The sequence below is a fragment of the Oncorhynchus tshawytscha genome, linkage group LG01, assembly GCF_018296145.1.
Source record: "Oncorhynchus tshawytscha isolate Ot180627B linkage group LG01, Otsh_v2.0, whole genome shotgun sequence".
Taxonomy (NCBI): Eukaryota; Metazoa; Chordata; class Actinopteri; order Salmoniformes; family Salmonidae; genus Oncorhynchus; species Oncorhynchus tshawytscha.
In genome coordinates, this window is record NC_056429.1 from 10,658,166 (window position 1) to 10,673,131 (window position 14,966).

General features: G+C 40.9%; 2 protein-coding genes across 2 annotated transcripts in view; one reads left to right on the top strand and one right to left on the bottom strand.

Moving 5' to 3' along the window:
* Positions 1-1,611: 1,611 nt before the first annotated feature.
* LOC112215387 (small acidic protein) lies at positions 1,612-4,494 on the top strand. Its single transcript, XM_024374427.1, has 5 exons — positions 1,612-1,793; positions 2,278-2,361; positions 2,707-2,767; positions 2,972-3,081; positions 3,960-4,494. Exons 1-5 carry the CDS (start codon positions 1,740-1,742, stop codon positions 4,146-4,148), a joined length of 498 nt encoding a protein of 165 aa, XP_024230195.1. The 5' UTR covers positions 1,612-1,739; the 3' UTR covers positions 4,149-4,494.
* A 2,092-nt stretch (positions 4,495-6,586) lies between these two features.
* The window catches only part of LOC112215449 (pleckstrin homology domain-containing family A member 7-like), a 204,885-nt gene continuing 196,505 nt past the window's right edge, over positions 6,587-14,966 (bottom strand). Inside the window, 4 exon segments of the mRNA XM_042329983.1 lie at positions 6,587-7,183; positions 10,328-10,473; positions 11,270-11,403; positions 13,412-13,624. Of these exon segments, the coding sequence (XP_042185917.1) occupies positions 7,158-7,183; positions 10,328-10,473; positions 11,270-11,403; positions 13,412-13,624 (519 nt within the window). The 3' untranslated portion in view covers positions 6,587-7,157.

A 14,966-nucleotide genomic window follows, 5' to 3' on the forward strand; every position in this document is an offset into this window, starting at 1 on the left:
TGATGGCCTTGAGAGAGAAGCTGTTTTTCAGTCTCTCAGTCCCAGCTTTGATGCACTTGTACTGACCTCGCCTTCTGGTTGATAGCAGGGTTAACAGACCGTGGTTCAGGTGGTTGATGTCCTTGATATTTTTGGCCTTCCTGTGACAATGGGTGCTGTAGGTGTCCTGGAGGTTGTTGAAGGATCTCAAGGTTTTAAAAAAAACGTATCAACCGTTTCTGTACATATGCTGCAACATTTTGATCAAATTAATGAGCACATTTTAACCCCTTTTTTTGCCTTCCTATGTGAATAACTACAACCAATTAATTTAATAAAATCAGTAATATAATAATTCTAGTAGCCTATTTATTAATCTCTAGTTAAATGAATTAGATATTTTATTTTCTAGGTGATGAAGTGTGGCTGGTGAACTCAAGTGTACATGCCCTGTACATTAGAATACATGCCCAAGAGGAACATGTTCGGCCAGCAGGGGATGGTCGCTAAATTCCAAGTGCCTGCCTTGAACCGCAATTATTCAGTTGACAGACAGCAGGTTACAACAGAGGGAGTGCTCCGTTTAAAGCAAGAGTTCTCCAAGGCTGCCAGGGCGTTAGTGGTGAAACCCATCAAGGAGGAGAAGACATGGTGTTTCCGGTCTGAGCTCCTACACAGCATCGTTGACTGCTGTGCCAATATTATGTCAGATGTAGACAGAGAGAGGAATTACCTACAATGATTTGTGTAACTTATATCTGTCTCTAGGACCATCCCAGCGGACTCTCCTGAGTGCCCAAAGTGAGAATGGCGGGGAGCGGACTAGTGTTCCGAAAATGGAGAAGGAGCAGGCCATTCGACAGCAAATTCAAAGATACACCCATCCATGGAGGGAATTGAAGTGGAATTGTTTTTTTATACCAGTTTCAACAGACATGCTACCTTGTCCCGGACCTGCGGTTTCAACTCTGTTTTTCAGTCTCTCGGTCCCAGCTTTGATGCAACTGTACTGACCTCGCCTTCTGGATGGTAGTGGGGTGAACAGGCCGTGGCTGTGTCAAGTATATGTAGACGGGAGGAGTATTATGTGCCAGCTGAGCCTAAATGCTGCTATTGTGGTGGTGAACATACACCTGAATTTCTGAAGTGTCCTGTTAGGGTGATGGAGGTGGTAAGAATAAGGGCTGTCCAGAATGTCACCTAGCCGAAGTTGTTGAGCAGTGAAAGAAAAGCGTGAAGTTGAAGAAATAATGGTAGTAGGCGTAGAGACACAAGATGATGTTCCTTGTCAACAGAGGGATCCTGACATGTATGTTAAGAAGGTGGACGTTGTAGCGTTTATTGGTTTGGTTATCAACTGCACATCACAAACAGAGGAAATCTAAGAAAATAGGCATTGTGAGTGTGACTGTCGCTGAATGTTCCATCCTCACAGGCACCTGTAGGAATGCAATTTGAATGTAACTGAAGGAGTGGGATGGTTGTTCGATTAATTTTTTAAATTATCCCCCTTCCTGCATTTGAATATATTATTTTTGTTTTGTTTCAAGACCCCGTACAGTAGGTGGCGGCAATATACCAATAGGTGTAGTCTGCCATAACATTTTAAAGAAGAAAACAACGCAACCGGAAGTTGGAATCGCTAGTTTCCGTTTGGGTTCACAACTGCAACTGTTTGTTGATGGTGGCATAGCTAGCCAGCTACTGCTATGTCAATATTTTTGATTTAGCTAGCTAAAACAAACGTTTTTACGAAGAAAATGAGTTCTGAAGGGAATCGACACGGGACGAAAAGACCTGGTTCTCCGAATGAAGTATGTTAACTATAGTTACATGCATTGAACGGGACAGGCCTTGCAGTTCAGCTAACCGGCTAGCAAGGCCCGTATCTGGTTTGCTTTAGCAAAGAAGTATGCAGTCAACTTGCATCCTAACTAGATATGCAGCCTGTAACATATTGCGTCCTAGATCAACAAAGCCATAGAGTAAAACAGTTAACTATTTAACGCTGGTCAACAAATCACAAGTGTTATTTTTTTAGCTAACTTATTCACCATAAGGTGGCCAGTTTGACACATCATGATGAAGCTTGCCAGAAAGATAGTCAGCAAGTCAATTTAATAAACATTTATTTTGATAAATGGCTAGTTAGCGTTATATTAAGATGTGTGACTTTAGCTAATCCAATTGGGGGAAGTGTGTGATCTTCCAGCCTAAGGTGCAATAAAAGGCCTAGGCTACGTTCTGTTGGGATCCCATTCCCTGTGTACTGTAGGCAATTCTGTGTTGTTCTTGCAGGATGGACCTACTCCATGGGCAGCTGCAGATCTGGGGGACAACGAGAGGAAGCAGAAGTTTTTGAGGTTGATGGGCGCAGGGAAGGTTTGTTTGGTCATATTCTATGTAGACTATTTTTCCCAACCCTCTCATCGGGGACCACTAGACGTTTCACATATGTGGCCCTTACTGGAACACCTGATTTCAAATGTAGCTAAGTCAACAAATCACCAAGCCCCTGATTAGTTGAATCAAGTGTGCCAGTCTGGTATTGGACTATTATTACTGTAGCGCAGTTAACTGTTAATTCAACTTGACGGTTACCTCTATTCCAGTATTAGATTGAGCCAACATTTTATCTTAGGCTACAATTTATAATCCATATAGCATTGTCAAAGGAGGAACAGAGCTGGTATTACAGAATTATGTCTACTGTATTTGGTCCTGCAGAAAGAACACACTGGACGTCTAGTCATTGGAGATCACAAATCAACATCCCATGTCCGCAGCGGTGAGTAACCCTCTTGAATTATAGAAAAAGGCTTGTCAAGGTACTGGTATCTTGGCAACCCTATTCTACACCCCTTTCAAATGCTTTACACAGACGTATCTCTCTCATCTAATCTAACCTTTTCCCATATCAATGCAGTACTATCTGGGACCAGATAGCACTGTATTTGGTATGATTGGTGTTTCACTAGTTTGTCCTCTGCAGGGGCGGAGGACCGGAGGATGAACTCTGAGCTGGAGTTGCAGTACCAGCAGGGGCTGGACGGGAAGCTGTCAGGCAGGAACAGGAGACACGTCGGACTGGGCTTTAGTGAGGTGAGAGATCACAGACGGACAGATTTTTAAAATTTATTTCACCTTTATTTAACCAGGTAAGCTAGTTGAGAGCAAGTTCTCATTTACAACTGCGACCTGGCCAAGATAAAGCAAAGCAGTGTGACAAACAACAACACAGAGTTACACATGGAATAAACAAGCGTACAGTCAATAACACAATAGAAAAAAAGTCTATATACAAATGGCTTGAGGAGGTAAGGCAATAAATAGGCCATAGTAGCGAAGTAATTACAATTTAGCCGATGATGTGCAAGTAGAGATACTGGTGTGCAAAAGAGCAGAAAAGTAAATAAAAACAATGTGGGGATGAGGTAGGTAGATTGGGTGGGCTAAGTTGAACATCGATCCTAGAAAAGATGGCTGACAAATTGTTCCATTCTGATGAATAGGGCTTCTATGACATCAGCCAATCAATCTGCTGTTCTATTATCTATGGGGTAGAATGGCTGAAGCAAGTTTGGGTACGCTTTCATTCTATTTAGCTGGGTTGTGTTCGTTAGGAACTAAACCAGGAAAATCTCCAAAGCCTGGAAGGTACTATCTGAATTTGTCTAATAAAAACGTGTTTTCTGTTGCAATGAACACAACCCTGGCCTGTTACATGACATCATTAGACCGTGATGTAATACTGATTGATTGATACATTAAGATTTGAGTTACTGATGGTGCTTCTCATTAGACCTGTATGTTTGCAATGGCTATGTAAGATTAATGACAGCACAGCACATGGAAGCGCCACAACGTACAATTGGCTCAAATTAGAGGCATAATTTATACAGCCAAAATGTAATGTACTTACCCACATGTTGCCCCAGTCTCCAGATCTTCATTTTGTGACACTTCTGTTCGCTCCACAGCCGGACCCAGCCCCACCTCCACCACCCGTAGAGGGCCAAAGCAAGGCAGAGCAACCAGCCAGTCCCAATGCCCCAGACAGCCCCTCAGAACCCCAGGGCTCACCAGACAAACCCTCCTCACCAAACCCAGAGGACAGCACGAAAGACAAGAAACACACCTTCAAAATGGCCTTTGTGAAGTCATCCTAAGACTGGGAGAAAAACAGTCACTTTTTTTCTAAAGTCAAACCACAGATTTGTACATAAGTCGTTCTTTTGTGTCTCTGCAGTACTCCCAAGCTGATACATGGTAACTTCGTGGTTTAAGATGGCTTTTATGTTCCAATGCTGAGCAGCAAACCAGTAGTGCACTACTGAAGGAGGTCACAATCATTGAGACAGATTTCCCATGTTGTTTCCTTGTCAATTTTTGTTAGGAATTCCTGACTGAAAGAGGGACTACGACGTGTTATAAATGGTTCTGAGACGAAGCTCATGAGTTATAAAAATGTACTTAAACTACAAATTGAATATCAATAAACTGAAGTGTACCACACAGTAGGGATGAATATTTTCTCAAATCTACAAAGGTGGCTATTTCAAAGCACTTAAAAATATAATCACTATACCAGGCTTGTCTGGGCTACTATGTGAAACTGATATTTAGTAATGATAGAGTAACTTTGATCAGCAATCACATTTTTTGTGAATTGCGAAACAGGCGGTTCAGTGCATTTCAGCAGTAGGATATCGCAGAGTGTGAACCCCGAGTAGGCTGTAGCATCATAACTGCAACGGCAGTCAAATGACCAAAGATACTAAGCTTGCTAGAAAACCTCCAACGAAGGACATAATATCCTATTTCGCAATATCGAGTTGATAATTAGCCTATGCAGATCAGTGCATGAATAACAGAGATGAGAGGATATTGTTAAAATAAAAAATCCATATCTACTCATACAATTTGATCACACATTATCTACTGAAGCTCTGATGGGCAGCAATACGAGACAGCGCAGAAGCGTTATGCATAATGTAGAAGAGCCTTTAAAGACAGGACTGTCCAGCCAGCAATCCCAGTTAATTTGAGTTTATTCTGATGATCGACAAGGAAGCACATTAGATGGGCAGGACAACAGTATGTAGATTTGTGATTCGTCTGTTAGCCCCTGCTAACTTATTTCCATGCTAATGCGACCATTACAATTAAATGGGGAGTCAGGATGTTGGATTTCAGTGGGATTGTGATAGGAAAATAGCCTAGGCTCTATAAGGCTACTGCGTGAGTCAATAGATAACTAATACACTCGGTTTAGGCTACATTGCATGCTACATGTTTCTGATCAGTGAAAGATGAGCAAACTAATAACTGAGCTACCACTTCCACCTGTTCGGCCAGAGATCAATTAACCAAATATACAGATGGAGATTCAGTGAAAAATCACATTGATTATCAGACAAGTCAGAGGCTTCTGTTCAGGAGTAGGACAGAATACTCACGAGAGTGAAGATCAAAATCCACTTATATACATGCTAGACACATTTTCTGATCAGCTAATATATAAGCAAACTAGAATAAAGATGATCAATTTACCTAACATTTCCCTCAGCCTAGTTACCAAATATCCACAAAGATTCTGTGAAAACAAAAATCTGACGTTGATTGATATATCTAAAGGCAAAGGCTCTGTCCCAATCAAAAAGGTGCTGAAATGATAATGTAGGTGACCACACAGGACTATTGCTTTACATTTGTATAACGGTTGCATATGATTTAGGGATATACAGTATAAGCAAGAATTTGATACATGCCTTCAATTGCATTAGCCTATATTTTAATCATTCAGTTGATCATAACTAAGGTGAGTTTCTCTCTCTGCGCCTTTTCTAGGTCCAATGGCTATTTCCTCGTCTCCTCACTGTGCTGCCACCCGCCTCGTTCTCAAAACCAATTTAAATCATTATACTTATTTTTCTAGAAATCTGGCTTTTTTTTTCCAAGTTGGGGCTCATTTAATTTCTGTGATGTCAGGCCTGGGCTCGGGCTTCAAGCTTTACGGACTTGGGTCGGACCGGGATCTAATTTTCAGTTCTGATGAGAACTCAAACTGCATTCAGATCTGGTGTGCAGTCGAGCAATGTCAGTTATGTGTGTTTTGAATTGATGGCCACTTTGTGTGAAGTAAATATGCCAGGCTAAAAGGATTCCATGCAACAACCTGTATGGACAATGTGCTTTTTTGTTGTTGCCAAATCTGCTGCGCATGTGTATTTTGTGGAAATGCATTAGTGAGACAATGTCATTTTCCATGTCTTGTCATTACATTTTTGGGAGAAATGTTAAGAGTGATCCCTTTAATTGTCAATTGCGCTATAAAGCCGATTTTCAGCACTATGGCTGGAATTGAGCCCAAAATAAACATGCTCGTGTTTGAATCGTCTTGCATTTACTGTTTGAATCGTCTTGCATTTACTGTTTGAATCGTCTTGCATTTACTGTTTGAATCGTCTTGCATTTACTGTTTGAATCGTCTTGCATTTACTGTTTGAATCGTCTTGCATTTACTGTTTGAAGTGAGTTGATTTATGACACATTGACCGTATACGAGTGTGTTCATGATTAAATAGAGAGAGAACTGGACATGAGGTAACATGTTTTGTTTAAACCTTTATTTCCAGAAAACATCATTATGGTTTATTTCCCTTTTAAATTACACATAATACAATACAGTTGATTGGCAAAAGCGTTACATGGCAGTGCTGAGCTACAAAGGTTGTAATTTGGTGCAAGATTGTCTTTCATTAGTCAAAATAAAATAAATATATGATTCATGTCATAATTACATTTCCATCTCAACAACCTATAAAACATTGCTTAGAACTTGTTTTAGAAATATAGACCACACTTCAAAAACACAGCTAATGATTCAGTTGCAAAAACTATTAGTGTTAACAATTACACACAACATTAAAGTGCAAAACACAACTCCAATTCAAACTTAACATTAGGTACACGCAGTTTCAATGCTCTTGTTGAGTTTCGAATAACTCTTGGTTCTTTAAAAGAAAACCTTATTATCAAGTTTTAACTCCAATAAAAAGTATGATAAAACATCACTCTGGCATTAATTGCTGAAAATGATTAGTATTAGATCCTTTGCCCATCAACTATTTTCATTCACGGATGTCCTGTCGGTGTCTTGGCGTCTGTGTCAATGGTCAGTCAGTGCTCAGCTGAGCTTTGGCTAAAAGGGGGAGGAAAAACATGTTCATGACATTGAAAATACAGACGGTAATGTCTTCAATCGAAAGTTCCACCCTCTTTCCAAAAAGCCTAAGTAAGCAGTGCTTGTTTGTGTGGAAACAATACATCACAACCTTTTTACATTCTAATCATGACCCAACAACATCACCATCACCTAACCCAACAACATCACCATCACCTAACCCAACAACATCACCATCACCATCACCTAACCCAACAACATCACCATCACCATCACCTAACCCAACAACATCACCATCACCTAACCCAACAACATCACCATCACCTAACCCAACAACATCACCATCACCTAACCCAACAACATCACCATCACCTAACCCAACAACATCACCATCACCTAACCCAACAACATCACCATCACCTAACCCAACAATATTACCATCACCTAACCCAACAACATCACCATCACCTAACCCAACAACTTCACATGACAACAACATGATCACCTAACCCAACAACTATGACCCACCAATCACCCTAACCCAACAACATCACCATCACCTAACCCAACAACATCACCATCACCTAACCCAACAACTTCACATGACCCAACAACGCCACATGACCCAACAACATCACCTAACCCAACAACATCACCATCACCCAACATCATCACATGACCCAACAACATCACCTGACCCAACAACATTTGGACACCAAAAACCACCATGCTTCAGAAAAGAAACCACCAAAGCACTCCAAGTTGTGAGAGCAGAAATGACACCTAAAGACAACAGCTATCCCACTGGGCACAGACGTCAGTTCAACGTCTAGTTTAGAAGTTGTTAAAAGTTGGTTGAAAAATAAATAAATCTTCTTAAGTTGTTTCAATGTCATCACATCGATTTTTGGGGGGTTGAAATGACGTGAAAACAAGGCTGATTCAACCTTGTGCCCCAGTGGGATGCCAACACAAACATCACAGAGGCACCTTAAGGCCACGACATTCTAGAGAATATGCAGTGTACCATCACTAGATTTGTTATTCAGAATCTCGCTGTCTGCACAACCAGGGGCAATGAGAGAGGGTCACATTACTGTGCTGTACAGTGAAGATGCCCCTACACACTGTTCTTGGGTCAGTTTTGGTCCAATTCTCTACACTAATGGTTAAGGTTATGATGAGGGAGAGGGAAAACTGATCCAAGATCTGTAGCTTCACCCAGGAGTGTGCTGCATTTGTCTCCCTTTCTCTGTTCCGATTCTCTTCTTCCAGGAGTGTGCACTGGCATACTCCCCATCATAGATTTGATTCAAGCATTGGCTGGAGGAAGTTTCCACCATTGATAAATCCATACTTCTCACTTTGGGAGAAGGGTTGAGAATCAGGATACTAACTGGGTTGGCTTCTCTGAAGAGAGCACAATGTCCTACTAGATACTCCATCTATAGCTATATTAAAGGAGTGTTTTATGAAGGAGGGATCAAAGATACTGTAGGCAGTTCAGTGGGAAAAAGGTGTGTTTGTGTGTGTACAGCATGCATAGAGTAGGCTGTGTGTACACTGTGTAGTGGAGTGTAGAGTGTATTAGGTACAGTGGGGTAAAAAAGTATTTAGTCAGCCACCAATTGTGCAAGTTCTCCCACTTAAAAAGATGAGAGAGGCCTGTCATTTTCATCATAGGTACACGTCAACTATGACAGAGAAAATGAGAAAAAAAAATCCAGAAAATCACATTGTTGGATTTTTTATGAATTTATTTGCAAATTATGGTGGAAAATAAGTATTTGGTCACCTACAAACAAGCAAGATTTCTGGCTCTCACAGACCTGTAACTTCTTCTTTAAGAGGCTCCTGTCCTCCACTCGTTACCTGTATTAATGGCACCTGTTTGAACTTGTTATCAGTATAAAAGAAACCTGTCCACCACCTCAAACAGTCACACTCCAAACTCCACTATGGCCAAGACCAAAGAGCTGTCAAAGGACACCAGAAACAAAATTGTAGACCTGCACCAGGCTGGGAAGACTGAATCTGCAATAGGTAAGCAGCTTGGTTTGAAGAAATCAACTGTGGGAGCAATTATTAGGAAATGGAAGACATACAAGACCACTGATAATCTCCTTCGATCTGGGGCTCCACGCAAGATCTCACCCAAAAATCCCTAGTGAACCTAGTGAACCTAGTGAATGACCTGTAGAGAGCTGGGGCCAAAGTAACAAAGCCTACCATCAGTAACACACTATGCCGCCAGGGACTCAAATCCTGCAGTGCCAGACGTGTCCCCCTGCTTAAGCCAGTACATGTCCAGGCCCGTCTGAAGTTTGCTAGAGAGCATTTGGATGATCCAGAAGAAGATTGGGAGAATGTCATATGGTCAGATGAACCAAAATATAACTTTTGGGTAAAAACTCAACTCGTTGTGTTTGGAGGACAAAGAATGCTGAGTTGCATCCAAAGAACACCATACCTACTGTGAAGCATGGGGGTGGAAACATTATGATTTGGGGCTGTTTTTCTGCAAACTGACCAGGACGACTGATCCGTGTAAAGAAAAGAATGAATGGGGCCATGTATCGTGAGGTTTTGAGTGAAAACCTCCTTCCATCAGCAAGAGCATTGAAGATGAAACGTGGCTGGGTCTTTCAGCATGATAATGATACCAAACACACCGCCCGGGCAACGAAGGAGTGGCTTTGTAAGAAGCATATCAAGGTCCTGGAGTGTCCTAGCCAGTCTCCAGATCTTAACACCATAGAAAATCTTTGGAGGGAGTTGAAAGTCTGTGTTGCCCAGCAACAGCCCCAAAACATCACTGCTCTAGAGGAGAGCTGCATGGAGGAATGGGCCAGAATACTAGCAACAGTGTGTGAAAACCTTGTGAAGACTTACAGAAAACGTTTGACCTCTGTCATTGCCAACAAAGGGTATATAACAAAGTATTGAGATAAACTTTTGTTATTGACCAAATACTTATTTTCCAACATCATTTGCAAATAAATTCATAAAAAATCCAAAAACGTTTTTCTCATTTTGTCTGTCATTGTTGAAGTGTACCTATGATGAAAATTACAGGCCTCTCTCATCTTTTGATGCCTGGCCACTGAGTGTATATGTAGTGTGTATGTGTTTACACGTGTTCATGTGTGTGTATGAGCTGACCTGTGAACTGCTTGCTCTTGATGGAGGCTTCAGAGGCCAAGGCGTGAGACACATTCATAATCCTCTTCTGCTGCTGCATGGCTAGGTCCAGATCAGTAAAGTCCAGTGGGACAGCCACACCAGACGACAGATGTGTGTTCTGAACACTGACACACAGGTGGGAAGGGAATACGAACATGAGGAAAAAGAGTCCGAAACCCAAAGGAAGTACAGTCTGTGTCCCAAATGGAACCTTCTCCCCTACCAATCCGTCCCTGGTCAAAAGTAATGCACTACGTAGGGAATAGGCTCTGGTCAAAAGTAATGCACTACGTAGGGAATAGGCTCTGGTCAAAAGTAATGCACTACGTAGGGAATAGGGTCTGGTCAAAAGTAATGCACTACGTAGGGAATAGGCTCTGGTCAAAAGTAATGCACTACGTAGGGAATAGGCTCTGGTCAAAAGTAATGCACTACGTAGGGAATAGGCTCTGGTCAAAAGTAATGCACTACGTAGGGAATAGGCTCTGGTCAAAAGTAATGCACTACTTAGGGAATAGGCTCTGGTCAAAAGTAATGCACTATGTAGGGAATAGGCTCTGGTCAAAAGTAGTGCACTATGTAGGGAATAGGGTGTCATTTGGGACGTACACAATGTTTGCGATCACTTTTTTGTGTTATGATCGAAAGTTTTTGTAGTTAGCTTAAGTTTTAAGTCACAACTGGGATTGAATCAGCCACAACCCAACAGTGGATCCAGTGGACCCAGAGACCCAGGATTAGGGACATTACAATGCTTGTGATATGTTTTCTTCTCCCAATAAGAAGTACCTATATTTTCACAAACAACAACTACTATTTCTTATCAAGAATCTGCCAGATCACTAAATTTGCGACTGAATTTATTTTTGTAATAAAAAGTTCTAAAATAAATAGATTTTTATGAAACTAAGTCAAGAGTACTTGGATTTGGCCAGGATGTTTATGATGCGTTCTGCTCTGCGTTGACGCTCCTCCATCTGCTCCTGGCTCAGAGGCTCCCCGGGGTCTGACTCCACATAGCGCTCTGAGATAGGCACTTTCTGGGGCTTGGACAGCTACATCCAGTCATAGACATCCAGTCAACCAACACATCCATATTAAAGTGCAATTCCAACACTTTTCAAACTCATTTCCATAATCTCCAGCACAATACCAGTGTCTACATATGTGAAAACGGCACAATTCTACATTTTTAGAAGAAAACATTTGAGTAAAAGAATTCTACCCGATGACATCATCAAAAGTTTAAACATTTTAAGAAACGTGATTTTCAAAAACACAGATTCGTGGTGAAGTGGGGAGCAAGACAATACCCTGCCCTGTGATGTCACAGAGAAGCATTTTTTAGGGCTTTTCTTCTTCTCTTGTTAACCACAGATCATAGAAACGTACTTCTTTCAGTTAAGTAGACACTGGTTTGGTACTGTAGATAATGAATATGAGGTTGAAAAGTGGCAGAATTGCAATTTAAGGCTTAGAACAATATTCAGAAATCATCTGTTTACAGTGCCTTCAGAAAGTATTCATACCCCTTGACTTATTCCACATTTTGTTATTACAGCCTGAATTCAAAATGGATTACATGTACTTTTCCCTCACCCATGTAAACATAATACCCCATAATGACAAAATGAAAACATATTTTTTGAAATGCTGGCAAATGTATAGAAAATTAAATACAGAAATATCTAATTTACATAAGTATTCACACCCATGAGTCAATATATGTTAGAATCACCTTTGGCTGCGATTACAGCTGTGAGTCTTTCTGGGTAAGTCTCTCTGTACCTGTTGGAAAGCAGACTGAACCAGGATTTCCTTTAGGATATTGCCTGTGCTTAGCTCTATTCCATTTCTTTTTATCCTAAAAAACTCCTTAGTCCTTGCCAATGACAAGCATACCCATAATATGATGCAGCCACCATCATGCTTGGAAATATGAAGAAAGGTACACAGTGATGTATTGTATTTGCCTCAAACATAATGCTTTCTATTCAGGACATAAAGCTCATTTCTTTGCCACATATTTCTTCTTTCTTTTTATTCTGCCATTTAGGTTAGTATTGTGGAGTAACTACAATGTTATTGATCCATCCTCAGCTCTCTCCTATAACAGCCATTAAACTATGTAACTGTTTTAAAGTCACCATTGGCCTCATGGTGAAATCCCTGAGCAGTTTCCTTCCTCTCTGGCAACTGAGTTAGGAAGGACGCCTTTATCTTTGTAGAGACTGGGTGTATTGACACACCATCCAAAGTGTAATTAATAACTTCACCATCCTCAAAGGGATATTCAATGTCAGTTTTTTTCTTCGTCTACCAATAGTTGCCTTTCTTTGTGAGGCATTGGAAAACCTCCCTTGTCTTTGTGGTTGAATCTGTGTTTGAAAATCATTGCTCGACTGAGGGACCTTACATATAATAGCATGTGTGAGGTAATCATTCAACAATCATGTTAAAGACTACTATTGCACACAGAGTGAGTCCATGCAACTTATTAACTCAAGACATTTCAGCTTTTCATTTTTAATCAATTTGTAAAGATTTCCACTTTTTCCACATAATTCCACTTTGACATTATGGGGTATTGATTGTAGGCCAGTGACAACATCATTTTGGAAAAAGTCAAGGGGTGTGAATACTTTCAGTAGGCACTGTAAATGGTCATACTGTTGGGGTCAGATAAATTCAAACTTTGCGGTTCAGCATAGCTATAAGGTTCTACAAAAACAAGGTTATGTGATTGTAGTTGAAAGCATTAATTCACTTTGCATTTTGTATCTTAATTGTGTATGTGGTGAATGGTAAGTAGTATGAGCTACAGGCTAGCCTCTAATTCAAAACCATCCACAACTGCATAGTCGTAAAGGGGATGTTCGGTATTATACAGTTTGTAGTGGCTGTTTAAAGAAGATGGGTTACAGTTTCTCCAGGCCCATAGACTACTTTTAAGGTGAGGTAAAATACTCAACTTCCCCTTTTTAACCACTTATGTGTACAGGCATAATATTCATCAATAAGAGTGTTGATAGGAGAAAATTGATTAGCCATTCATGAACGTACCTCACGACTGAGGTTCAGGTCGTAGTCGAGGGGCTCCATGTCAGTCCCCCTCATGGGCGTGGCCATCACCGTGAGCCACTCATCTGATTGGATCCTCTCCCTTTCCTTCAGCTCTCTACGCCCCTCGTCGCTCTGGCCCTCGGCACCCAGTCGCTCCACCACCTGAGCTTTCTGCTCCTGCTGCAAATCAAAGTCCTGCTGCTCTCGCCTCCACTAGGGGGGGACAAACAACAGTTACTTTATCTGACCACTAGAGGGGGGGGGGGTTCTGAAACGGTTCGGGCCTGGGACCCCTTTTGTGATAGCAAATTCATCAGGGACCCCCTGCATAACACACAACTCGAGTGAGATAAAATAAAAAACATACATACAACACGATTTCCGCAGTGCATGGCCAGAAAAATAACGTTTCGGGGCCCTAGGAAGGAACATTTTAAAGGCCCATTGTATCTGACCACTAAACCAGGGCAAAAAAATACCATAAATACCATTATTTTAATGATTTTCACAAACTTTAATCCTTAGAATGGTCCTTTGGAGGAAGGACTGTTGACATATATACTACCTTTCAAAAGTTTGGGGTCACTTAGCAATTTTTTTGTCCATTTAAAATTACATCAAATTGATGAGAAATACTGAGTAGACATTGTTAATGTTGTAAACGACTATTGTAGATGGAAAAAGCTGATCTTTAATGGAATAGGCGTACAGAGGCCCATTATCAGCAACCATCACTCCTGTGTTCCAATGGCACGTTGTGTTAGCTAATCCAAGTTTAGCATTTTAAAAGGCTAACGGATCATTAGAAAACCCTTTTGCAATTATGTTAGCACAGCTGAAAAACAGTTGTGCTGTTTAAAGAAGCAATAAAACTGATCTTATTTGGACTTGTTGAGTATCTGGAGCATCAGCATTTGTGGGTTCGATTACAGGCTCAAAATGGCCAGAAACAAAGAACTTCTTCTTTTGAACGGTAGTGTATATCCAAAAGAAAAAATCGCTTTCCTGAAAATAAAAACTATCATTTTATTTTTTTGTTTTCCTGGTTTCATGAGGAAATTAGATGAATTACATCAGAAACAACCACCAAACGATATTGATTAACCTGTGACCACAAACCCACACACTCTCCTTTGCTTTTCCAAACCCATAAACACATTTGTGTTTTGAGTAAATAACTGTTTGTATGACAGTGTGTGTACTGTATGAGTGTATTTGTTTGTGCCCAAGCTCTTAAACCCACGCGTGCATAATTCCCACTGCAGTGTGTGTAGGCCTCATCAGCATGTATTCCTATGCTGTGAGGAGAAAGTGCATCACATGCGTCATTGTGCTCAGTGGACGGAGGAAAATCACATCACAGGGAAAATGCATGCATACATACTCATCAAACCCCCGCCAAATGGAAAAACACAGCCAGAAGAGATTTTTTAGAAGCAACGTTACTTTATTCTCGAGTGCAGATCTCTACATTAGAATATAACAGGAGTGAAGGAGTTGTGATTTTTCGTTTTACAGATTCACTTAACAATGAGCTGTCCATTATTTCCCTTCC